The sequence below is a fragment of the Ranitomeya imitator genome, chromosome 1, assembly GCF_032444005.1.
Source record: "Ranitomeya imitator isolate aRanImi1 chromosome 1, aRanImi1.pri, whole genome shotgun sequence".
In the NCBI taxonomy this organism is placed as follows: Eukaryota; Metazoa; Chordata; class Amphibia; order Anura; family Dendrobatidae; genus Ranitomeya; species Ranitomeya imitator.
Window position 1 is genome coordinate 380,818,320 of NC_091282.1, and position 27,630 is coordinate 380,845,949.

General features: G+C 43.5%; 1 protein-coding gene across 2 annotated transcripts in view; it reads left to right on the forward strand.

The window, feature by feature from the left end:
• The window catches only part of DAPK1 (death associated protein kinase 1), a 212,017-nt gene extending 202,220 nt beyond the window's left edge, over window positions 1-9,797 (forward strand). For both annotated transcript variants that reach the window (XM_069761981.1, XM_069761987.1), the window contains 2 exons: window positions 5,385-5,573; window positions 7,346-9,797. In XM_069761981.1, the coding sequence (XP_069618082.1) occupies window positions 5,385-5,573; window positions 7,346-8,578 (1,422 nt within the window). In that variant the 3' untranslated portion in view covers window positions 8,579-9,797. The remainder of the gene's footprint in view (window positions 1-5,384; window positions 5,574-7,345) is intronic.
• The last annotated feature ends 17,833 nt before the right edge of the window (window positions 9,798-27,630 follow it).

Genomic DNA, 27,630 nt, shown 5'->3' on the forward strand with positions numbered 1-27,630 from the left:
ATAGGGCGAGGTCTTTGATGCCAAAGGAGGAGAGGATCAGTAGTAAGAGACAGTGGTCAACCGTGTCAAAAGCAGAGGACAGGTCTAGAAGGAGGAGTACAGAGTATTGTCCATTAGCTTTCGCGGTAAGTAGGTCGTTAGTGATTTTGGTCAGGGCTGTCTCAGTTGAGTGATGGGGGCGGAAACCAGATTGTAGATTGTCAAAGAGTAAGTTAGATGAGAGGTGGGAGGAAAGTTCAGAGTGGACGTGCTGCTCCAGGAGTTTGGAAGCGAATGGGAGCAGTGATATTGGGCGATAGCTGGACATAGCAGTTGGATCGAGGGTGGGTTGGCTTTTTAAGGATAGGCGTGATTGTGGCATGTTTGAAAGCAGAAGGGAAGGTGCCAGAAGATAGTGATAGGTTGAAGAGGTGGGTTAGGGATGGGATAAGTGTAGTGGTGAGGTTGGGGAGGAGGTGGGATGGGATGGGGTCGAGCGCACAGGTGGTGAGGTGCGATTTGGAGAGGAGACAATTAAGCACCCCTTCAGTGATGTTGGATAGGGATAATGAAATACTCACCTGCTCCCGGCGCAGTCCCTGGCAGCTTCTCCCGGACAGATGGTCTCCGGGAGCCGGCAGCTTCTTCCTCTGTTCAGCGGTCACTGGGGCCGCTCATTACAGTAATGAATATGCGGCTCCACCCCTATGGGAGTGGAGTCCATATTCATTACTGTAATGAGCGGTACCACGTGAGTGCTGAACAGAGGAAGAAGCTGCCGGGGACTATGGCACATGCAAGGACCGCTCCAGGAGCAGGTGAGTATGTGACAGTCGTTGTTCCCCCTCACCCGCCGACCCCACCCACCCTTCCCCCGCCGACCCTGACTCGAGTATAAGCCGAGAGGGGCATTTTCAGCCCAAAAAAATGGGCTGAAAATCTCAGCTTATACTTGAGTATATACGGTAGATGGTTAGTGATTCACATGAATGATAAATCCTCTAAAAAAAAAAAATAGTACATTTTGCGAGTTTGTAAAGACAAATGCAGACACTGCTATTTTTTAGAACAGCCCAATGTTCATTTTTTGTTATTTTCTGTAAAGTAGTTAGAAATTATATCCATTTCTCTTCATGTTTTGAATTCGAGAACAGTGTGCAATGTTCCCAATGCATGGAAATAAGAACTAGTATAAAGATTGTGTGATTATCTCATGCTTTTGAGCACATGGCTATTATTTTGAACACTATTGTATATAGACTGTAATACATTGAAAGCAAACCCGGAATTTTGGGCATTCCTAGCTGGAGCACAACCACGTACAAGTAGTATGGTTTTATTTTTAAAGGCAACCTGTCAGCTAAACCACGGGCAGCATGAATGACAAGCCGGCTCCTGCAGTACAAACATATACTGTATGTCTCGGGGCATGTTCACACATTGCATTTTTACAACTCTTTTTCTTGCATTTTTCTCCCATTTATTTGACTGGCTGAAAAGTGCTGTGAAATTGCTTAAAGAATTGTCATGTTGCATCTTGGCAAATGCACAGCGAGGCTCAAAACACGTGATGGGAAATAAACCCTTTATATGCATGATATTTCAGAAAACCGATTATGCTGCTACTGTTAAACGCTGCGTATTTCACGCACCGAACACACTGCATAAATAATGCCCACATCTTATGTACGTTTTAGTGAAACATGCAACTTTTAAAGCAATAAAAATAAAGCTTAACCCCTTCATGACCGGAGGTATTTTCATTTTTGCGTTTTCGTTTTTTGCTCCCCTTCTTCCCAGAGCCCTAACTTTTTTATTTTTCCATCAATATGGCCATAAGAGAGCTTATTTTTTGCGGGACGAGTTGTACTTTTAACCAAACAGGATAGAGATTCCAAGTGCGGTGAAATTGCAAAAAAAAAGTGCAATCCCACAGTTGTTTTTTGTTTTGCTTTTTTGCTATGTTCACTAAATGCTAAGACTACTTTCACACATCAGGTTTTTTGCATCAGGCACAATCCGGCGAATGTTGGAAAAACTGATGCGACGGATCCGGCTAGCATATCCAGATAATTGAATAAGAAAAAATTTGGAGCATGCTCAGTTTAAAAAAACAGAATCCAGCCCTGGAATCCATCATTTTCCAGATCCGGCACCTTCCAGCTCCCATGGGCCTCCATTCTAGCAAACAGCCGGAAGCGCCCTGGAACCGGCGCTTCCAGATTTTTCACCGGAGACAAAAAACGTTGCTGTGGACGTTTTTTCCAGAAACCGGAAACGGCGAACACCGGACGAAACGCAATATCATCCGGCGCAATCCGGCACCAATTCAAGTCTATGGGAAAGAAACGGATCCGGCGGCAACATTCGCCAGATCCGTTTTTTTAAAATTTAGCTGGATTGAGCCTGACGGTGAAAACCTGATGTGTGAAAGTAGCCTAAAACTGACCTGCCGTGAAAAAAGTGAAAAAAAAAATTCCAAAGTTTGTTAAAAATAAAAATTGCTCCATTTTCCAATACACGTAGCATCTCCATTTTTCTCGGGTTGGCTGAGGGCTTATTTTTTGTGCGCCAAGCTGATGTTTTTAATGATACCATTTTGGTGAAGATACGTTCTTTTGATCGCCCGCTATTGCAATGTCATGGCGAACAAGAAAACTAAATTCTGGCGTTTTTCCTTTTTTTCTCGCTACGTTGTTTAGCGATCAGGTTAATCCTTTTTTTATTGATAGATTGGGCGAATACCAAATATGTGTATGTTTGTTTGATTTTTTCTTTTATTGTTTGATTTTGAATGGGGTGAAACCCCGTGATTTGTGGGGCAAAAGAGGGGTGAATTGAACTTTTATATTTTTTTTGTATTTTTAAAAACTTTTTTTTTAAACTTTTGGCATTCTTCAATAATGGGAGACTATAAGCTGCCATAATCCGATCGCCTCTGCTACATACAGGCAATGATCAGACCAGTTCAAAACAGCTGACGTGTGCCGGAAAAGATGTGGCTTCACCGCCGGAGCCCACATCAAAGGGAGGGTGTCCGACATGTCGGAAAGGGGTTAAATACTCTAGAGCATTTTTTTTTTTTTTGTTAAATTCCTAAGCCATGTCGCCTAGTTCTAAGAATTGGGTGCCCAAAATGTCAACAAATATCACAAGACAAAGAAAAGGGAAAAATTATACCTAAATATGAAAAAGTCTCAAATTAGTAAGGTGTACAGCAAATCTAATCCTACAAAGGAGCAAATATAAATATAAATAAGCTACAAATACATAATCCCTGCATAAACAAATGAGTGGTCAGTATTACTAACTTGTAAACATTGGCCTAATAATGATCTAAAACTAGATGAATTCATGGCCTTATGTTTATGCCTGAAATATTACTTTTACTGGTCCCATCATGCCACCTTGTGGCCATCTTTGGAATCTATTTTTATATCATGTTGCTGTCGCATCAATTCAGCCTCCTTCCTCTTCATTTTGAATTTGATTTTAATTGTCCTGCATGGCATATTCAGTACATTAAATATTGTCATATCCTTATGGTTGTAGTTGTATATTATTTTTGTTTTGGAAAGCTGCTTTTTGTAGAATTCTAAAAAAGAAAAGTGACTTAAAAATGCAACTGATGAATGGGGCTTTTTTGTTCTTGTTTGATCTTGTCCTTTTGTTCTTGTTTTAAGGCAGAAATGTACCATGAATTAAGCAACCTCAATTTCCTTAACATCAAGGGCTTTGTCACACTCTGTGTTTTACTGTATCAGCAAAGTGAATGAGACCTCAGGCACATGCGGCTTAGTTTTCCATTGCAGACTTTGAGCAGTTTCATATCTGCAGCATGTCTATTCTTTCAGTGTTTTTGCAGCGTTTTTCACCTTTTCGAATAAATCTGAAAACTAAAGTAAATTTTATGCAGCATTTTTCCTGCAATAAGACATGATTTTGGGGCAGAAATGTCTGCTGCAGACATTTAAAGGGAATCTGTCAGTAGGATCCACCCTCCTAAGCCCTCTATATGGGCATGTAGGTCAGAGGAGGCTGAATAACAGGACACCTTTATATCTGTGATCTGATGTCTTACTCCTGAGAAATCCATATCTTTCTTATATATAAATGAGCTGTTTAGATCTATGGGCGGACCCAGATCTGCACGAGAATCTGCCTCCAGAGATTATTTTAAAGTGGCATTACCACTGTGAGACATTTGGATCAGTAGAACAGAGAGCAGCCATTACATATCACACTGCTGACACTCCCCTTGAGATAAAATCATCTCTGGAGGCAGAGTTCCAGGGAGATCTATGTCCGACCCATAGATCTTAACAACTCATTTATGTGGATTTCTCTGGAATAAGACCTCGGATTGCAGATATCAAGGTATCATTTTTGCTTCCTATGACCTACGTGTCCATGTAGACGGCTTAGGAGGGTGGATCATAACTAACAGATTCCGTTCAACGTATGCACACACCTTAATGAGACGTCCCCACAATGAGTATTTGGTGAGTTTTTGATGCTGTAGATTTTCTGCAGCATTTCTGTACCAATCAGCTGCGCTAATAGAAGGTGAAGTCAGTGGTGGGTAACTATAAGCCTAGGGGCAGGGACCTTAGATTAGAAGCAATATAGATTTATTACATTTTTATTTTATTTTTTTCAAACATCTGCTAGCTGTTCTTACAGATTCATGTAAGTGACGCTGACTAGACCAGTTCACCGTAAATGTGGCAATACACCTTAGCTAGCAGCCGGCTAAAGCTCGTTTGGCCAACAACTATTCATCCAACCCTCCTTTCCCGAAAATCTGCTGTTGCGAGACCCCCATAGTCGTTAGGTTTTACTTCAATCCCCAACTGTAATACCGGTCAGTATCAGTCTACCTTTTAGTTAATCTACTGTATGTGATATTTGTATTTTGCTGTAACCCCTTCTCATGTACAGCACCATGGAATCAATGGTACTATATAAATAATAATAATAATTAGATGGCTTGCCAGTATTCAGCTTATGTGAGTGGCCAAAATTTAAGCATTAATAGTTCATATGACGTGCCCTTGTGTAACTGTATTACTTTTTTATGCTTTATTTTTGGCGTTTAACTGCTCCCCCTATTAGCAAAAGAATTACGTTTTCATAGGTGACAAAATTTATTATCTTTTTTTCTACACAAATAGGATCTTTTGTTATTGTATGCGTTTTGAATTATTCACTTATAAATGTCTAAAATGTTTACTTTTGGGTTCTTTTTAACGTTTTTGCAGCGGTAACTGATTGTGGCTTTTTGTTATATCTTTATATTCCTGTTAATATAAAAGACAAATACATACCGTAAATGAAAAATGGTTATTGCTGTCTGCTAGCAGTACATGAATGTGTGATTATTTTATTATAATTTGTTTATGCAGAGCTGCTCACCAATGACTTCGTTGTGCGAGAAAGTTATCTCAATTTTGCCATCATGGAGAAAACAAAATGGTCCTAACCAGCTGCTTTCCTTTCGGGACTTTGTCTATGACGTTCAAGAGCAGCTCAACCCATTGGCCACAGAGGATGATGTCAGGAATCTAACACAACAACTTCACAGCATGGGAGAGGCAAGTACTGTATTTTTTGGACTATAAGACGCACCTAGGTTTTAGAGGTTGAAAATAGGGAAAAAAATATTTGAAGCAAAAAAAAAAATGTAAAATGTTTAGTAACATAAATAACATACCATTATATGTGATGTTATTATATATAATAGTTATTATGTTGGAAGCTGCGGGACCAGTGTGGTGTCTATAAAGTACTATATGAAGACGCTGGAGGGTTAGTATAAGAATGGGGGCACAGGGCTTATATTTAAAGCGCCATTCCAGCACTGAAAAATAACACTGCAATGCTGCTTTAAGAACCCATGGGAGAACTACAACTCCCAGCATTTCCTGCAGATGCTATGGCATGCTGGGAGTTATAGTTCACCACAGGAGTGGCAGAGTGCTTTATTGTGTGTTGTAAAGACTAAGCTTTTAATTGAGGCAGCCAGCCACACTGTGGTGAGGTAAAAAGCTGGAGTATCTCTCATGTACAGCACCATGGAATTAATGGTGCTATATAAATAAATAAATAATAATAATGACACCACAAAGTCCTCCCTCTTGTTGCCTCTCCACAGCACAGGTCATAAGAGGAAGCCTGCAGATTCTAGTGCGATGTCTGAAGGACCTGTGATGACATCAGAAGAGGGAGGGCTCTGTGCTGCCATGTGATAGTCCAGCCTGCCCTCTTCATGACATCACACAGGTCCTTGTGCTGGAGCATCCAGTACAGCCAGGCAGGTATGCAGTGATCTTGACTCCTCTGGCCCCTGCTGCTGCCCCCTCCTCCACCGGACCCACAGATCTCCCTAGCTGCAGCAGGAATCCTGCACTGGGGAAACCATGTGTGTGTCCCTGTTTCAGTGAAGGACTATTCATTTGCTGCTCACTGCTCAGCTGACAGGTGGGCTGGGAAGCAGCTAATGAATATTCACTGCACTTTAATCATGGGGACCATGTGGTTTCCCCAGCACTGGATTTGGGCAGCGGGGACATTTTTCTGCCTCCTGCAAGTGGGATGACAGTGCGATCCCACTAGCTGCTGCCCTCTCCCCATGTTACATCCGTACCACAAGACGCACCCACACTTTCCTCCCAAATTTGGAGGAAAAAAGGTGCGTCTTATGGTCGGAAAAATACGGTAACTCCTCTTCGTTAATGACTGCACAAACAAAGCAAAATCTTACAGGGAATCTGTCAGCAGGATCGCCCCTCCTAAGCCGTCTATATGGGCATGTAGGTCATAGGAAGCTGAATAAAATGATAGCCTGATATCTGCAATCTGATGTCTTATCCCAGAGAAATAGACATTTTTCTAAACGTGTTAAGATCTATGGGCCGGGCATAGATCGCTCTGAGAATCTGCCTCCTGAGATTATTATAAATGAAAGGGGCGTTACCAGTGTGAGACATGTAATGACTGACAGTCTGCTCTCCTGATCTCACTGCAGAGATCTTAACAGCTCATTTACATGTTAACACGGATTTCTCTGGAATAAGACATCGGATCCCAGATATCAAGGTACCATTTTATTCATCTTCCTATGACCTACATGCCCATATAGATGGCTTAAGAGCATTGATCCTACTGACAGATTCCCTTTAATCTTTTTCTTTATGCAAGAAGAGTCTAAGTACTTTGTTTGCTTTGTGTTTCTACCTGTGTTGTTTTTCTAATAAGTTGTCACAGTAAAATCTTATTCTAGTCTTCCATATTGCCTTTTTCCCAGGGCTATTAAGTGAAAGCTTATACATGATAGACTTCTTTTTATCCCTTGTGCTTTTTACAGATCAACATCATGCAGAGTGAAACTGTCCAAGATGTGGTGCTCTTAGACCCTCGATGGTTATGTACCAATGTCCTAGGGAAGCTGCTGTCTGTTGAGAACCCTAAAGCTCTTCATCATTACAGAGGAAGATACACAATGGAGGATATCCAGCGTTTAGTCTTGGACAGTGATGTGGATGAACTTGTACAGATTTTAGATGCGATGGACATATGCGCCCGAGATCTAAGCAGCGGTACAATGGTGGATATCCCTGCTCTAATTAAGACAGATAGCCTCCACAGGTCATGGACTGATGAAGAGGAGGACATTTTGATTTATGGAGGTGTTAGAATTGTTCCTGTGGAACATCTTACTCCTTTCCCTTGTGGGATATTTCATAAAGTTCAAGTTAACCTGTGCCGGTGGATACATCAACAGAGTGCTGAAGGAGATGCCGATATACGTCTGTGGGTAAATGGGTGTAAGCTGGCAAATAGAGGTGCTGAAGTGCTGGTGTTGCTGGTCAACAATGGTCAGGGAATTGAAGTGCATGTTCGAGGACTGGAAACTGAGAAGATAAAGTGTTGTTTACTTCAAGAATCCATCTGCAGTATAATTGATAACTTATTAGCCACTTCATTGCCGGGGCTTTTAACTGTAAAACATTACTTAAGCCCACAACAGCTAAGGGAACATCATGAACCGGTGATGGTTTACCAACCAAGAGACTTTTTTCGTGCCCAGGCTCAAAAGGAGACTTCGCTGGCGAACACTATGGCTGGGTATAAGGAAAGCTTTAGTAGCATATTATGCTTTGGAAGTCTGGAAATTTATTCCCAAGGAAGCTTGGGAATGGATCACCGCATCTCAGATCTGAATCTTCTGGTAAGGAGGAAGCTCAGCAGGCTTCTCGATGCCCCAGATCCTATGGGCAAAGACTGGTGTCTTCTAGCTATGAACCTGGGCCTTCCAGAATTAGTTGCCAAATACAATGCTGGCAGTGCTACTCAGAAAGATTTCCTCCAGAGCCCTGTCTGTGCTCTTCTTCGGGAATGGGGAAATGCCCCCGTTAGCACTGTAGCAATTTTAATGTCAAAACTAAGGGAACTTGGCCGTCGAGACGCAGCAGATTTTTTACTGAAATCCTCTTCAGTGTTTCGAGTGAATTTAGATGTCCATGGACAAGAGGCTTACGCCGCAAGCTGCAACAGTGGCGCATCTTATAACTCAATCAGTTCAGTGGTGTCTCGATAACTGCTTTATTAATCAAGATGGACTATACCGTGACCAGTGTAAAGAATTTAGTCCCTATATAATTGTATTTCTAAGGTATGAGTTTAATGTCATTAATTTATAGGCATTCCATCTCTGAATGTTACATGCCCTATAAACCTTGTTCTTTGTGATCTTTCTACTTTTAATAAGAATCGTTGCCTTTTGTCAGATTTTTAAAGGTTCATACTTAGGAATTTTCAACACAGACTTCTATATGAATGTGCTGCTAATTACTGCCAACTAAATGGATAAAAGCCGTCCCTTTCAAGTAAAAGACAGTTATTTTCTACATTTTAGGAATCGGCTCGTATCATATCCAGAAAGAAATTGCCCTTTCCATTAGTGTTACCTTAATATTTTAATAGAAAGATTCTTCAGTAGAAATTGAAGGTGTACTATGAATTCTCCGTTAAGTGGGACCATCGTGGTGTGAGTGCCTTGGAGGAGAGCTATAGCTCTGGAGTTAGTGTCTCATCAAGCGCTGTACCTCTTCACCACGTCTTATGTAATAATCATGACAAGAGTGTCCTTTCTACTTCAATGCAAAACACACCTAGACCACAAAATAAGTACCGGACTTGTATTTTTTCCAGTGCAGTCCTCAATGTGACCGTATGGCTCAGGTACATAGTTGAGGAGTCTAAAGCATATCGGAAATTTACATTTCGAAGTATTAAAGGCTTTGTCCAGTTGGTTCCTTCAGTGATTGAAAGGGTTATTTCTCTTTTTTTTAACACAGAAAAGCTTTATTTTACAGTTTGTTGTGAGGCATTGAGAACGGTCAAGTTGATGGGCAACATGACGTTTCGTTAAGTTACATCATCTCAGGTATAGGCTCTTACAAACCTCCGTCTGCAGTGTAAGACTTGTATCGGAAGAAATCCTGCAAAAAACACCCCTTGCAATATTTCTAGTTAAGACACAACAGGCATCTTTTTATCGTTATATTCAAGGGCGTCTTAATAATTTTCCTGTACTTGAAACAACAAGCAAATCTGTAGACGTTTTGCTTGCTGCCAATACTGAATGAGTACTTGTTTCATTAGCGTGCTTTCTCTCGGAAGGTGCATGCGATGGCTGAAATCTTTTATGTGAATATACAGGATTGACATTCCCATTTTTAATCTTTCGTTTGTAGGACAATTTTAAAACTTGTTTTTATATGTGTATATATCTATGAATAAACATTTTGCCTGTTGCACAGTTTTGTTTTCTGATTCTTCACACACATCTGATGATATATGGATCGAGAACAGCAGGAGAATTCCAAGCTGAACAGCCCCGTTCACCGGCGGTCATATTGCAGATGGGGTTGGCCATCCTTAAATTCATCCTTAATTGCGAACCTGTAGAGTCTTTTGGAAAGACCTCTCCTATATTTCCTATAATTTCTCCCTTTGGTGGCAATGTGTATGTGTACCTAGCGTAGTACTCACCAGTCACCGTTTTCAGTGGAACTACAGTCGGTTCCAGCCTTGGCCGCATTTGAAACCTTCCTGATCACAGGGTGTCTTCTGCTGTGTGGAGGAGAGGTCACTTTTTATTGCCAGGTCTATGAGACTCAGAAAAGCATTTATAACATTTATAAAAACAGGACGAACTAGTCTGCAATGGGGAAGGGAAATAACAGCTGTTAGTAAAAAGGGGAGAGAAGAATAATGAAGTGAGGAAGAAAAAGGGGATGTATTTGTTGTACTCTTTTTAGCAGTGCAATATCTCAATGTTAGGAACCCTAGTGGATAAAAATATTCCGAATGGGGTAAAGGTATACCTAAATGGTGATTTTAAAGCAGTGTTGTGTTCATAGGAGGTGGAGATAGTGCAATCCACTTTAAAAATAATTCTCCTCCTCTCTGGAAAGATGTAACGAAAATAATTAATACAGTTCTAAAAAAGGAATTGCTTCTAACACCCGACAGTATTACTTTTAGGAGACAGACCAATTAATGCTAATAATATTTGTCGTCTTAGGCTGGTTTCACATTTGCGTTTTTTTAGGTGCGTTTTTGCGGTAAAAAACGCAAAAAAAAGCATGGTGCAAATGCTGGGTTTTTTTGACGCATGCGATTTTGCATGTGGTGAAAAAACGCGGCGTTTTGACGCGTTTACATGCGTTTTTTCATGCGTTTGCGTTTTTTAAACGCATGCTGAGAAATTTGTGACAGCTGCCAATCATCAAAATAAAGTAAAAAACCCACTATAAACAGAAATAGTTAGGGTTAGGGGTAGGGATCATAACCCTAACCCTACCTCTAACCCTAAGTGATCCTAACCCTACCCCTAACCCTAACCCTAAAGGGATTAGGGGTAGGGTTAGGGTTAGGATCCCTTAGGGTTAGGGGTAGGGTTAGGGTTAGGATCCCTTAGGGTTAGGGGTAGGGTTAGGGTTAGGATCCTTTAGGGGTAGGGGTAGGGTTAGGATCCCTTTATCACCTTTATGTTTGGGGGTGGCATATCAGTGTGTTTTCTGGTTTTTTAATATAAAAACGCATGCGTTTTTAACGCAAAAAACGCATGCACAAAAAAACGCATGCGTCTCCATTGACTCCAATGTATTTTTTGACCAAAAAAAAACGCCTCTCAAAAATACTACAAGTTGCATTTCTGAAAATGAACGCATGCAGTAAAAAAACGCATGCGTTGCAAAACGCGACCAAATGCGTACAAACAAAAACGCATGCGTTTTCAATGTTAAATATAGGAAAAAAAACGCATGCGTTTTTTTGAAAAAAAAAGCTGCAGACAAAAACGCAAGTGTGAAACCACCCTTATTGATTTTATTACTATGGCAACCAGAAACCATATAGCCGGACAATGGAAAACTAATACGCTGTTGATAATCCAGCTGACGAGATGGATTAAGTTAATAATGCTATATGAAAAAATCGAGGCCACTAAGTCCGACTCTATCGATACCTTTCGAAGCATATGGGATCCTTGGATCCAAGCACAGAATGATGACGACCTTTTTAGAATAATGTCTCTAGCCACATAATACTTAACTATACCAGGACTTATTGATAACCTTAACTTTTGATTTATGTAATCTAGTAACTCACGTCAACTTACGGTAACTCTCATTGCTAACACTCAATGTTCTTTGTCGCCCCTTTTTTCCCTCCCCCTTTGCATTAACCCAAACATAATTGAGTTAAAATTGTTATATATTAGATTTCTACAACTATGACTATACCATCAAGGATATTGTATCTTTTTTTCCCCTTAATCTGCCATATATTTCCCCCTGCCAGGGCATCCTTGAACCTTATGATCTATGTTTTTCTATGTTTAATGATATTTTCTGAAATAAAAATTGTTGAAACTAAAAATAATTCTCCTCCAGTATTGCCTGAAATTCACCCTTGCATGAAATTGCACAAATATTTATCTTGTATGTATACACGAGTTGTTTGTACAAGGAGAACAATGGTGACTCCTGGTACAGTGGAAATGTGGGGCGGCTGTCTTCCCTTCACGCCTTTCATGCAAGTGTTCATGCAAGGGTGAATTTCAGGAAATATTGGAGAATTATTTTTAAATGGGATTGTACTATTTATTTCACACAGTTAGGATTATAATACATAAATACAGATTTAATAATCCTTAGCATTTCAGATGGTGCAATACTTTATTAACATAGCGATGCATCAAATTATTGGAAAAATTGATTGCTACATGAGTACAGGATAATAACCAATAACAGTACATGAACACATCACTAGAACCACCATCAGTACATGAATACAGAAAAAAATGGGACAAGTGCCCAGCTTCAATGAATATTATTTGTACAAGTACTATCCGAGAAAACCATAGATATCACTTGTCTGACGTAATCTGTCATGTGCACAAGCCCTAACAGTGATAAAAGTTCCCTGCTTTGCTGATTGGTGCGATTTCACAACTATCATCAAGTTATCACCTACCCTAAGTTATGTGGCAAAGCTTGGTAAGGGTCAATATTGACTTATAGGCTACATCCATTAGGTGGTAACACCAGGAGAACCAAGAGTCAAAACTGGCCAAAAATTCGTAAAAAGAAATATTTATTGAAAAATCAATTACATAAATACAAAAATAACCGACAATAATCAATGGTATATAAATATAATAGCAACTGTATCCATAAGTACATCCGGTCATCCAGGTACCGGACCACTAAAGTAAAATGACCATATAATCAAAAGTGTCAAAACATGTATCACCCACACATGAGCAATGTTCATATGGATGTGTGGCAATCAACCTCAATAGTAAACTGCCAGTGGCCGTACATAAAGGTGATCACACATCTCCAAGACATCAAACAACATAATCTAAATAGAATCAGAGTGGTAAATTACCCATGTGTGCAGGAGGGTCCTGTACCGGTCCTGGATAGCATACCCCTATAGGGTACATTGCTCATGTGTGGGTGAGGCTTGCGCGGCACTACGGAGTCTCTGACTCCTCTCTTCTGGTCTCAATGCACGTATGCAGAGACAGAAGTAAAGCCATCACTGATTGGCCAAACATTGACAGCACCATGAAGGTAATCCTTCTCGTCCTTAGAGGGACAGGAAACAAAGAGAGGTTAAAAGGCCCCTCCCACCGACTTCCCTCAGTGTTTTTCCTGTCCCTGTAGGGAAGCATGGGGAGAGCAGCGTTTACCGGAGGGCTCAAGCATCCTGTGGCCCAGCTTCTCCTTCCCACTGTCAAGAAGCCCATGGCTGACACTCCTCGAAGGGGGGGTTCCTCAGCCTCAGACACCAGCCAAGTGGACGAGCTCCGATAGGCTGCTATCTGCCCCGAAGCCAGTTGGCAGTGTGCAGCGTCTTCCGGGTACGAGCGCAGAATGATGGACAGACACACATCCGGTGACGTCAGAGCGCATCGGCTTCTGGCGGCGTGCATTTCACGGTGGAATGCGGAAGACAGCAGAAAGGTAATATACGGATTACCTCTGTCTCTGGGGGGCTCTTACTGCATGCGATAGACTATGGAGGAAGAGAGCAGAGAATACGACTGCATGGTGAGTGTGTCTGCAATAAATCTCACTGTCAGGTTCCTGACTGTGCTTCCCCTGTTTATATACTGAATTTAGGATAAGGGAATCCTGGCCCCCGGCACTCCCTACCCCTAAAAAATGGGGCAAGGCTGCTGTGAAATCCAGGAGGTGCCTCATCTGTAATATAAAGTTACCAAAGGCATTTGGAAAACCACTATGTGAATGCTGCACCATCATGATTAAGGATGAACAGCCGTCCTTACAGAGATGTGGTCTATGATAAGAGAAGAGGTCCAGACCTCTATCCTCAGCCTACTCCAGACTACCAACCCAGACCCTAGAGCTAAGAGACAATGTTGCTTGCCGCCACCTTTGGCTCTGCTCGCTGCAGCCTGTGACTGCTCTGCTTGCCACAACCTGCAGCTCTACTCTGCTCACCGCAACCTGCGGTTCCTCTCTGCTCTGCTTGCCGCATTCTGCGGCTCTGCTCTACTCCCGTCTCGCTTCCTGCAGCTCTGCCCTGCTCTCCGCATCCTGCGGCTTTGCTCTGCTCCCACTCTGCGCCCTGCGTGTCCTTGTCCTTCTAGTCTGAACTGGTTCCTTCTCTACTGGTTCCTACCTGCTCCCTTATCCTACTCATCCCTGCCTGTGTTCCCGTGTCTCCTGAACCAGTTCCTGTCCCTCCAGTTTGAACTGGTTCCTAACAGTTCCTGTCAGTCCAGTCTGAACTGGTTGCTATCTGTTCCCTACTCGTACCTGCCTGTTTTCCTGCCCTACCCGTTACAATCTCAATTCTTCCAATCTGTGCGGTGCCCACCCGCCTGCCAGAGTGCCAGCCATGCCTGCCTACTAGAGTGCCAGCTGTGCCCGCCAGAGTACCAGTCATGCCCGTCTGTACTTGCCTGCACCTGTCAATAGACTTTCTTTCCCCAGTGGGATCAGCTGCTACAGCCAGACCGCCCTGGAGTCGCACCTGGCAGCTACCTGCTGTACATGCCTGACCTCACCACTAGAGGTGCCAGTGAACACCAAGGTAGCTGCTTAGTCATGCCCCTCCTGGGTAGTTTGGTTTGTGGCACAGTGGGGCCACAATCCACGCTCAAGCCAACCAGTCAGGGCGTGAACGTGACACTTTATATCAGTTTTATAAGGTGATATAATTATTTAGGGATCAGGTTAGGGTTCCCTCTGCTGGACACTCTGTTGTATTGTCTTTTGTGCCTTTCTTTGTATTTTAGAATATTACAATAAAAGTTTGAAGAATTTATTCTATTGTCTCATGGTTCTCTTTGGCGGCTGTTGATCACATAAGTCCGTATTTGGTTACATGTCATTTTGAAGTGCCATTACCTACTTGTTTGTACATATTGTAGATATAGCTTTCGAAATAGAGCCATCATAAAACGCATCATCCAAAATACTTAGAAGTTGATTCTGGAAGTAAGTGCAAGGGTTGAAGGTCAACCGCTTATAATATTCGGCATTCCTCAATTACCGATATGCCTCCTTCTCATATAGGTTATTTGGCCAAATAACCACATTTCCTCCCTTGTCCGCTTGCTTTATTACTACGCCCTTTATTCGCTTTAAATCTGTAAGAGCTGTCCTTTGTTCTATTATCATGTTGTCATTCTGGGGCTTAGTTGGAAACCTCTTGATCTTCTCCACCACTTACTTCACAAATATCTAAAAATATTTATAAAAAAAAAATAGGTGTCTTTTTAAATATTGGATTATTAAAGAATAATTTTAAGGGAATATATGTTCAATTCTTTTTTTTCCCATATTGGAAATTGCATATCAATCTCTGCCTTAAAGGACTCCATTGCTCCTGCCGACATTTTAGATTTCAATACTCCTTGAGTTTTATCAATTTCTTCGAGTTCTTATATATTCTTCATATTAATCAAAATCAACAATTCCCTTAAAGCTCTGGAACAAGTATTGCACGCCTCCTCCCATTTTGTCTTGATTGATTCGTCTTCAACCAGAAAAGATGGTAGCACCCTCACCCTAAAGGCCCCGTCACACATAGCGAGATCGCTAGCGAGATCGCTGCTGAGTCACAAGTTTTGTGACGCAACAGCGATCTCAGTAGCGATCTCGCTATGTGTGACACGTAGCAGCGATCAGGCCCCTGCTGTGAGATCGCTGGTCGTGTCGGAATGGCCTGGGCCATTTTTTGATCGTTGAGGTCCCGCTGACATCGCTGAATCGGCGTGTGTGACGCCGATTCAGCGATGTCTTCGCTGGTAACCAGGGTAAACATCGGGTTACTAAGCGCAGGGCCGCGCTTAGTAACCCGATGTTTACCCTGGTTACCATCGTTAAAGTAAAAAAAACAAACGCTACATACTTACCTACCGCTGTCTGTCCCCGGCGCTCTGCTTCTCTGCTCTGGCTGTGAGCGGCGGGCAGCCGGAAAGCAGGGCGGTGACGTCACCGGTCTGCTTTCCGGCCGCTGTGCTCATTGCCAGAGCAGAGAAGCCCAGCGCCGGGGACAGACAGCAGTAGGTAAGTATGTAGCGTTTGTTTTTTTTACTTTAACGATGGTAACCAGGGTAAACATCGGGTTACTAAGCGCGGCCCTGCGCTTAGTAACCCGATGTTTACCCTGGTTACCGGCATCGTTGGTCGCTGGAGAGCGGTCTGTGTGACCGCTCTCCAGCGACCAAACAGCGACGCTGCAGCGATCCGGATCGTTGTCTGGATCGCTGCAGCGTCGTTTAGTGTGAAGGTACCTTAAAGGCCCCTTCACATTAAGCGACGCTGCAGCGATACCGACAACGATCCGGATCGCTGCAGCGTCGCTGTTTGGTCGCTGGAGAGCTGTCACACAGACAGCTCTCCAGCGACCAACGATGCCGGTAACCAGGGTAAACATCGGGTAACTAAGCGCAGAGCCGCGCTTAGTAACCCGATGTTTACCCTGGTTACCATCCTAAAAGTAAAAAAAACAAACAGTACATACTTACCTACAGCCGTCTGTCCTCCAGCGCTGTGCTCTGCACTCCTCCTATACTGTCTGTGTGAGCACAGCGGCCGGAAAGCAGAGCGGTGACGTCACCGCTCTGCTTTCCGGCTGACCGACGCTCACAGCCAGAGCAGGAGGAGAGCAGAGCACAGCGCTGGAGGACAGACGGCTGTAGGTAAGTATGTAGTGTTTGTTTTTTTTACTTTTAGGATGGTAACCAGGGTAAACATCGGGTTACTAAGCGCGGCCCTGCGCTTAGTTACCCGATGTTTACCCTGGTTACCAGTGAAGACATCGCTGGATCGGTGTCACACACGCCGATCCAGCGATGTCAGCAGGGAGTCCAGTGACGAAATAAAGTTCTGGACTTTATTCAGCGACCAACGATCTCCCAGCAGGGGCCTGATCGTTGGTCGCTGTCACACATAGCGATTTCATTAACGATACATTGCTACGTCACAAAAAGCAACGATATCGTTAACAATATCGTTATGTGTGAAGGTACCTTAAGTGTGACGGTACCTTAAAGCCTCTTGGGATCAGATTTTTCAGGAGATAATTCTCCATGAATATTTTGTTCCACCAAATTCTTAATCTTTTCTTTAACAGAAATTGAAAACGATTTTTTATTTCTTGAACTTACACATGTGTTGTCTGATCATGTACTACCTTATAACCCTTGTGGTTTTATGAATGAATAATAATTGTTATTGGAATAAAGATTTTTTGTTTATCATTTTAAATAGAGTTCGCCTGTCTTTTTTTTAATAGGTTGAGTTGTGGAAATGATAACCCTAGTTTTAAAGGGGTGGTCCGAAACTAACAAAGGACATTTTTGAGATTAAAACAATTTTATAATCTAATCTCTTTTCTTTAATTAAAAAATCCCGATTGTTCCTTCACTATTTTAACTACTTTATTTATTTTCAATACCTAATTCAGGTTTGATGACATTGAGAATCCCCAGTGCATTCTGGGTACTCAAACAAGACGCCATCAAGGGGCAAGGGCTGCAGTCACTGCCGCAGCCTTTGTCCCTATCCTGGAACAAAGCGTCATCAGTGACATTGGTTATAGGGGCTGGGCTAGTCTTACCTCTGCTAAGCGTGCGTAGGTTGTCAATTACAATGTATGCTCAGTACGAGCTTCCTTGTTACTGTGGGATATCTTTTTTTAATGTACAGTGACAGTGCGCTCCCTCTCGGGCGTTAATCAGAAGTAATGAGCCAACAACAGAATACACTCAGTGTGCATTGTAAGGAGAGATCCCAGCAATTAGGACAACAGAAACCAGCCCAACCACAAAAGGGATGCCTGTTTCGGTAGTGGGTTCTCTTCTTGCACAATGACAGTGCACTCTCTTGCCAGCTCGTCACTTCACATCAGAGCTGGTGAGGAAGCGCAATGTCACTGATATTGCACACTGACAAGGGGGCTCACACTAAGCATACATCTGATGTTACAACCGACGTATGTTCTGTAGAATAGGGACTATCCTAGCTGAAACAGACATCACCGATGACACTTCATTTCAGGGTGAGGAAAGTGGCAGTGAAAGTGACCACAGCGTCTGCCCCCTGATGATGTCTCATTTGAGTATCCCAACATGCACTGAGAATTCTCAAACGAAATGTCATCAAACTGTAAGACTATGTGCACACGTTGCGGTTTTGACGCTGCGGATCTGCAGCTGTTTTCCATGAGTTGTACAGTACCATGTAAACGTATGGAAAACAAAATTCGCAGTGCACATACTGCAGAAAAAAACGCGGAAACGCAGCGGTGTTTTTTCCGCAGCATGTAAATTTTTTGTGCGGATTCCGCAGAGGTTTACACTTGCTCCTCAATAGGAATCCGCAGGTGTAAAACCGCAGGTGGATTCCACACAAAAACCGCGGTAAATCCGCGGGTAATCCGCAGTGTGGTTTACCTGCGGATTTTGCAAAAACAGTGCGGAAAAATCCGCACACCAATTCGCAACGTGTGCACATAGCCTTAGTAAGTAAAAAAAAAAAAAAGAAATTAGAGGGGGAATATAGGGTCTTTTTAATTAAAGTATATTAGAAAAACTATTAGACTATTACATAAATGAGACAGACATTTAGGGATAAATCAGTGTTAATTTTGGACAATCTCTTTAACCCCTTTCTGTCAGCTGACGGAATAGTACGTCAGCTGGCAGTATCCCCCGCTTTGCGGTGGGCTCAGGTGGTGATCCCACCTCAAAGCCGCGACTTGTCCGCTGTTTTCAACAGCGGACATGTGCCCACAATGGGCACGAGCGGAATCCCGATCCGCTAGCGCCCACTAACTAGTTAAATGCCGCTCTCAAACATATTTGGCATCGCCGCATTCAGAATCGCCCGATCTATCAATAAAAAAAAGATTAACCTGATTGCTAAACGGCATAGCGAGAAAAAAATGAAAACCGCAAAATTATGGTTTTTTGGTCACCGCGACATTGCATTAAAATGCAATAACGGATAATCAAAAAAAGTATCTGCACAAAAGTGGTATAATTAAAAACATCAGCTCGGCACGCAAAAAATAAGCCCTCACCCAACCCCAGATCACGAAAATTGACGCTACGGTATCGGAAAATTGTGCAATTTTGAAATTTTTTTTTACCACTTAGATAAAAGTGAACTAAGGCATGTTTGGTGTCTATGAACTCGTAATGACCTGGAGAATCATAGTGGCAGGTCATTGTTGCATTTAAGTGAACATAGGAAAAAAGCCAAAAAAGAACAAGTGTGGGATTGCATTTTTTTTGCTGTTTCACCACACTTGGAATTTTTTTTCCCCTTTTCTGTTACACGACATGGTAAAACCAATGGTATCGTCCAAAAGTACAACTCGTCCCGCAAAATATAAGCCCTCACATGGCGGTATTGACAGAAAAATAAAAAAAGTTATGGCTCGGGAAAGAAGGGGAGCGAAAAACGAAAAAATGAAAAAAGCTCCGGTGGTTAAGGGGTTAACGGCAACCATCTGCACATGTTACTGGCTTGGGAATTGCCATGTTAGTGTGAAGGCACCATTGAGAACCAAGCTCCCAGTCTTGGGGAAATTACTAGCAATAAAGGAAGGAGTAGAACTATAATTCCATTCCTTGCATAGTTGCTTTTTATTGCTTTTCTCCATTTAAATACATTTAGTAACATAGTAACATAGTTATTAAGGTTGAAGGAAGACTATAAGTCCGTCTTGTTCAACCCATAGCCTAACCTAACATGCCCTAACATGTTGATCCAGAGGAAGGCAAAAAAAAAACCATGTGGCAAATAGTAAACTCCACTTTGGGGAACAAAATTCCTTCCCGACTCCACATACGGCAATCAGACTAGTTCCCTGGATCAACACCCTATCAAGGAATCCTAGTATATATACCCTGCAACATTATACTTTTCAAGAAAGGTATCCAGTCCCCTCTTAAATTTAAGTAATGAATCACTCATTACAACATCATACGGCAGAGAGTTCCATAGTCTCACTGCTCTTACAGTAAAGAACCCGCGTCTGTTATTATGCCTAAACCTTCTTTCCTCCAGACGTAGAGGATGCCCCCTTGTCCCTGTTTCAGGTCTATGATTAAAAAGATCATCAGAAAGGTCTTTGTACTGTCCCCTCATATATTTATAGATTAAAATAAGATCACCCCTTAGTCTTCGTTTTTCCAATCTAAATAGCCCCAAGTGTAATAACCTATCTTGGTATTGCAGACCCCCCAGTCCTCTAATAACCTTGGTCGCTCTTCTCTGCACCAGCTCTAGTTCAGCTATGTCTTTCTTATACACCGGAGACCAGAACTGTGCACAGTATTCTAAGTGTGGTTGAACTAGTGACTTGTATAGAGGTAAAATTATTTCTGTAAGAAACATACCATTGTCTCATTTTCTGTCATTAAAATTTCATTGAAGCACCATTCCATCTTTTTTATTTTTTTATTACAGCACTGGAGAGGTGCTACTAACATAATATTCTTGCATCTAATAGTCTACTCACCAACTACTGTCTTCAACTCTTCCTGGTGCCATTTTGGTCCACGAAGCCATCTTGTGACCGCAACGTCTGGCTGACCAGAAGTCAATGGCAATGGTCACAAGTTCTCAATGTAAGTCTATGAGAGTCGGAACGACGCTCACATTGAAAAGGCAGGTCACAAACTGCTGGAGACCGACCGGAGTGGAGCTGAAAACAGCAGAAGACGGCATATGGTAAGTATAAGACTAAATGCAGGGACATTAAATTTGTAGCACCACTCTAGCGCTGGTTTCTCAACTCCTGTCCTCAAGAGCCACCAACAGGTCATGTTTTCAGGATTTCCTTAGTTTTGCACAGGCGATGGAATTATTGCTTGAGCAGGTGATGAAATTAACACCTGTGCAATAATGTTTTTTTTTTTTTTTTTGCACAATTTGCCTCTTCAGTCTTTCTAGGTCTTTTAACCACATTTCTATGGTTACTGAAGTACAATTAAAAGCTTTTCATAAGGTTTTACATTTTTTGTTGAGAAATACATCAAGTTTATGAAAGGACTCAATATTTGCAGGGCTTCCCCTTTTACAACTCTGGCACAAATTAAGAGACCACTGCAAAATGTTCAGTTTGTCTGATTTCTCTTTATAGGTATATTTTTCAGTAAAATGTAAATTCTTGTTTTAGTCTATAAACTTCTGACAACATGTCTCCAAATTTCCAAGCAATACATTTTGTATTTTTTTTCTGAAAAAGAGAAATGGTCAAAATAATATAAAAAAAATAAGTTCATAATCATTTAGAAACAACAATACTCCTGTTTTAACTCAGGAAGAGTTCAGAAATCAATATTTTGTGGAATAACCATGATTTTTAGGCTATGTGCCCACGTTGTGGATTAGCCTCTGGAATTTTTTGTGCGGATTCTGCATCTCTTAGCAAAAAACGCAGGTGCAGATTTGATGCGTTTTTTATGTGGATTTGCTGCGGATTTACTGCAGATTTTGTGCGGATTTCATGTGTTTTTACCCCTGCACATTTCTATAATGGAATGGGTACAAAAACGCTGCAGATCTGCACAAAAGTGACATGCTCCTTCTTTTAGGGTATGTGCACATGTAGATGGAACCTCTGTGGATTTTTACGCACCTGTTTTGAGAAATCCGCAGGTAAAAAGCACTGCGTTTTACCTGCGGATTTACCGCGGATTTTATGCGGATTTTGTGCGGATTCCACCTGTGGTTTTACACCTGCGGATTCCTACTGTGGAGCAGGTGTAAACCGCTGTGGAATCCGCACAAAGAATTGACATGCTGCGGAATAAACAATGCTACGTTTCCGCGCGTTTTTTTCCGCATCATGTGCACTGTGGATTTTGTTTTCCATAGGTTTATATGGTACTGTAAATGCATGGAAAACTGCTGCGAATCCGCAGCGTGTGCACATACCCTTAATCCACAGCTTTTCCGTGAGAAATTTTCTGCACCATTAGCACAGCATATTTTTTTCCATTTATTTACATTATACTGTAAATCACTTGCGAATCTGCAGCATTTCTGCACGGTAAAAAACGATGCGGATCCGCAGTAAGGCTGTGTGCACACGTTGCTGATTTTTCGCGATAAAAATGCTATAAAACTGCACAAAAACAGCATACAATATGCATCCCATCATTTTGAATGAATTCGGCATGTTTTGTGCACATGATGCGTTTTTTTCCTCGAAAAAAATGCATCGCGGTAAAAAACGCAGCATGTTCATTAATTTTGCGGGGTTTTTTGCGGATTTCCCACTATAAAATGCATTGGGAAATGTCTGGAAAAAAACGCATCAAAAATGCGGCAAAAACGCATGCAGATTTCTTGCAGATTTCTTGCAGAAAATTTCAGGTTTTTCTCAGGATGCTCATCTCTGGAGAAACCTGAAAATGGCTGTCCACCAACATTCACCATCCAACCTGATGGAACGGGAGAGGATCTGCAAGGAAGAATGGCAGAGGATCCCCAAATCCAGGTGTGAAAAAAATTGTTGCATCATTCCCAAGAAGACTCATGGCTGTACTAGCTCAAAAGGTGCTTCTACTCAATACTGAGCAAAGGGTCTGAATACTTATGACCATGTGATATTTCAGTTTTTCTTTTTTAATAAATTTGCAAATTACTACATTTCTATTTTTTCTCAGTCAAGATGGGATGCAGAGTGTGCATTAATGAGAAAAAAAATTAACTTCTTTGAATTTACCAAATGGCTGCAATGAAACAGAGTGAAAATTTAAAGGGATCTGAATACTTTTTGTACCTACTGTATCATTAAAAGAAGCATCGCTGTCAGCAGTACATCTCCAATGTAGAGAGGGGATGTGCTACCAACAATATGCAATCATCTGAGTAACCATCACGGATTGTTGACATCCATGTATTGTTGCCCTGCAGCAGGGGCGGATTATAAGCGGGTCCATCTGGGCGGTAGCCCAGGGCCCAGTGTTTTGGGGGGGCCCTGGGCTACCGCACAGATTGGCCGCCGCCATCAGGGCATTACTGCACCGGCCCCTGTCAGACTGGCGTATCATTTATGGGCCCCCGAACCCGGTGGGCAGAGAGAGGGGGCCCGCATCGGGCCCCGTCTCATCTGCTCACCGGGTCCCTACCGGCGCAGCGGCGGTTTCCTATTGACGTGTAGGCACCCGCACGTCAATAGTTAACAGCCGCCAGCAAATTGGAGGCTGGCAGCTGAAGTCGGCTGCAGGCGCAGCGCACACGTCACCGGCGTCTGACGTCATTGTCAGTCGCTGGTGAGTGCGCGCTGCTGGAGGGAGCTCGCCGCCTGGAGGGCTGGTCAGGTGAGGAGAACTCGGTTTGTCTTTTTTTTTTTTTTTTGATAACCTAACAGTGGAGACACTGGGGCAGATTGCTGGACACACTGGGGGCAATGCCAGAGGAGGACACACTGGGGCAGATGATTGCTGGACACACTGGGGCAATGCTGGAGACACTGGGGCAGATTACTGGACACACTGGGGGCAATGCTGGAGGACACACTGGGGCAGATGATTGCTGGACACACTGGGGCAATGCTGGAGGAAACACTGGGGCAGATGATTGCTGGACACACTGGGGCAATGCTGGAGACACTGGGGCAATGCTGGAGACACTGGGGCAGATTGCTGGACACACTGGGGGCCATGCTGGAGGACACACTGGGGCAGATGATTGCTGGACACACTGGGGCAATGCTGGAGACACTGGGGCAGATTGCTCGACACACTGGGGCAATGCTGGAGGACACATTGGGGCAGATGATTGCTGGACTCACTGGGGCAATGCTGGAGACACTAGGGCAGATTGCTGGACACACTGGGGGCAATGCTGGATGATACACTGGGGCAGATGATTGCTGGACACACTGGGGCAATGCTGGAGACACTGGGGCAATGCTAGAGACACTGGGGCAGATTGCTGGACACACTGGGGGCAATGATGGAGGACACACTGGGGCAGATGATTGCTGGACACACTAGGGCAATGCTGGAGACACTGGGGCAATGCTGGAGACACTGGGGCAGATTGCTGGACACACGGGGCAATGCTGGAGGACACATTGGGGCAGATTATTGCTGGACACACTGGGGCAATGCTGGAGACACTGGGGCAGATTGCTCGACACTCTGGGGCAATGCTGGAAGAGGACACACTGGGGTAGATGATTGCTGGACACACTGGGGCAATGCTGGAGACACTGGGGCAATGCTAGAGACACTGGGGCAGATTGCTGGACACACTGGGGGCAATGCTGGAGGACACACTGGGACAGATGATTGCTGGACACTGGGGCAATGCTGGACACACTGGGGCAATGCTGGAGACACTGGGGCAATGCTGGAGACACTGGGGCAGATTGCTGGACACACTGGGGGCAATGATGGAGGACACACTGGGGCAGATGATAGCTGGACACACTGGGGCAATGCTGGACACTCTGGGGCAATATGCTGGACATACTGGGGCAGATTGCTGGACACACTGTCTGGGGGCAATGCTGGACACACTGGGGCAATGTGCTGGACATACTGGGGCAGATTGCTGGACACACTGGGGCAATACGCTGGACATACTGGGGGTAATATGCTGGACACACTGGGGCAGATTGCTGGACACACTGGGGCAGATTGCTGGACACACTGTCTGGGGGCAATGCTGGACACTCTGAGGCAATATGCTGGACATACTGGGGCAGATTTTTGGACACACTGTTGTGAATTCTGCTTTTGGGTTCCCTCCAGTGGTTGTAGGTGGGAATGCAGTTGTCTCTGAGTCGCAGTCCTGGCCAGGTGTATCTGCTGATTGCAGTTCTGACTGGGATATTTAGGTGTGCAGGATTCTTTAGTCCTTGCCAGTTGTCAATGTTTCTTGTGAAGTGTTGGATCACTTTCTGGCTTCTCCTGCTTAGCTGCCTATTCAGCAAAGATAAGTGTCTGTTTCTTTTTCTGTGGCACACATGCAGTGTGCTTATATTCTGTGCTATTCATTTGTTTTTCTCTTGTCCAGCTTAGACTGTGTCAGTGTTTTCTCAGTCTTGTTGGATTCTCTGGAGTTGCAGATATACGCTCCACATCTTTAGTTAGATGGTGGAGTTTTTGTATTTTCTGCTGTGGATATTTTTGGAAGGATTTTTAATACTGACCGCTTAGTATCCTGTCCTATCCTTTCCTGTTTAGCTAGTGTGGCCTCATTTGCTAAATCCTGTTTCCTGCTTGCGTGTGTCTTTTCCTCTACTACTCACAGTCAATATTTGTGGGGGGCTGCCTATCCTTTGGGGTTCTGCTCTGAGGCAAGGTAGAATTCCTATTTCCATCTATAGGGGTATTTAGTCCTCCGGCTGCATCGAGGTGTCTAGGTTTTGTTAGGCACACCCCACGGCTACTTCTAGTTGCGGTGTTAAGATCAGGGTTTGCGGTCAGTATAGTTACCACCTACTCCAGTGAAAGTTTCCATGCTGCTCCAAGGTCACCTGATCATAACAACACACTGTCTGGGGGCAATGCTGGACACACTGGGGCAATATCCTGGACATACTGGGGCAGATTGATGGACACACTGGGGGTAATATGCTGGACACACTGGGGCAGATTGCTGGACACACTGTCTGGGGGCAATGCTGGACACTCTGGGGCAGATTGCTGGACACACTGGGGGCGGGACTGGAGGCATGGGCAGAATGTAGATACGGGGCATGATTGGAGACACGGGGCAGAATGAAAGACATGGGGCAGGATTGGATCATGGGGCAGGATGGATACGATGGAGACAGATGGGGCAGGATGGGGAGATCATATGGGGTAGAATAGAATAGATACTCATGAGGGCAGGATGCGAGAACATATTGCAGGAGCCAGGAATGAGATACACGGGGCCAGGATGGGGAATATTATTACCATAGGGGCTAATTAAGGGATATTATTACTGCAGTGATGTATTTATTTTATTTTTTGAGTATACTGTTTTAAATGGGGGGGCGGTCCTGTTACTGTGCAGAGTGACACTATATCGCCTTTTTTTCTTCATGTGGTGTAATGTAGAAATTGGGAAAAATTAAGGAATGTGTTCTGCAAGCAGACCTTGAGATAACTGTGTTATTTCCTGCAGAAACAAGCCTTGGCTGGAAGAAATGATGGTGGTCTGTGCTGGATGAAAGATGAAGGACTTCACCTAGAGACGTCACTGGTGAGTCCGTGTTACCTATACACTGACACTATACACTGTATACTATATACAGAGCTCCTGTGTATAATGTCACCAGTGATCGCTGTATAACCTCTACACAGACATTGCATTCTAGGTACACATCTCCTGTGAATACTGGCACTTATGGTGATAGTATTGTGTTTTGTTTTTTTTATTACTGATCAGTATTGTAGTTTTCAGTCACTATGTGGTGATAATATGTGGTCTGGAAATGGTGTTGCGGTATTTGACCCTTGTATGTGCTATTTGGTCACCAAGTGGTGGTAATATGTGGTCTTGACATGGTGCGGTGGTATTTGTTCCTTGTATGTGATATTATTCGATCACTGTGGTTGTAATTTGTGGTCTGGTCATGGTGCGGTGGTATTTGTTTCTTGTATGTGATATTGGTCATTTTAAAAATTGAAAAATAAATCAAAATATACCTAAATTGTATTGCATATTTTAACAAATATTTAACATGTTACAGTAGAATAGGGCCCAGCCATTTTTCTGGAATAATCTGGTTCAGGTATATTATGACCCCCGTCACATGGCCAGGGGGGCCCACAGTGTCTGAACAGCCCGGGGCCCTGGCTACCCTTAATCCACCCCTGCCCTGCAGGGTGGCTATTAATGAGGGCAATCTGGTTAGTTTATCCGGCCCTGAGGCTCCGGGGGGGCCCCTGGCCAGATTGCCCTCATGTGCGGCGGGCAGGGAGAAATCCTTGCAGCTCCGCTGCCTGCAAAAGAAAATAGCAGCGGAGCTGCAGGTAATGGATCCTTCCTGCTTCCTGCCCGCGCTTCCTGTCTCACACAGCAGCGACTGAATGACATCATCATTCAGCGCCATGGCTGACAGGAAGCTGCCGGCAATGGTGCAGCTTCAGGATACCGTGCACAGAGGTGAGGTGTGTGTGTATATGTATGTATGAAGAGAGTGTGAATGGTGCTGTGTATGTATATGCAGAGCGGTGAATGGTGCTGTGTGTGTCTGTGTGTAGGTGGAGGAGAGGGCAATGATGGGGCAGAAGGCAATGATTGGGTTGACAGAAAGGACAATGATGGGGCAGAGGGCAATGATTGGTTTGACAGAGAGGGCAATGATGGGGGGGTGGGGGAGGAGGAAATGATAGAGGTAGTGAATGGGCAATAATGAGGTGGTGGAGAGGAGGAAATGATGGAGGTGGTAAGGGCAAAGATGGGGCTGGTGGGGGAGGAGTAAATGATGGAGGTTGTGGAATGGGTAATGATGGGGAGAAGACAATGATGATGGCAGTGGAAAGGACAATGATAGGGTGGTGGGGAGGAGGCAATGATGAAGGTGGTGGAATGGGTAATAATGGGCGTGATGGGAAGGAGGAAATGATGG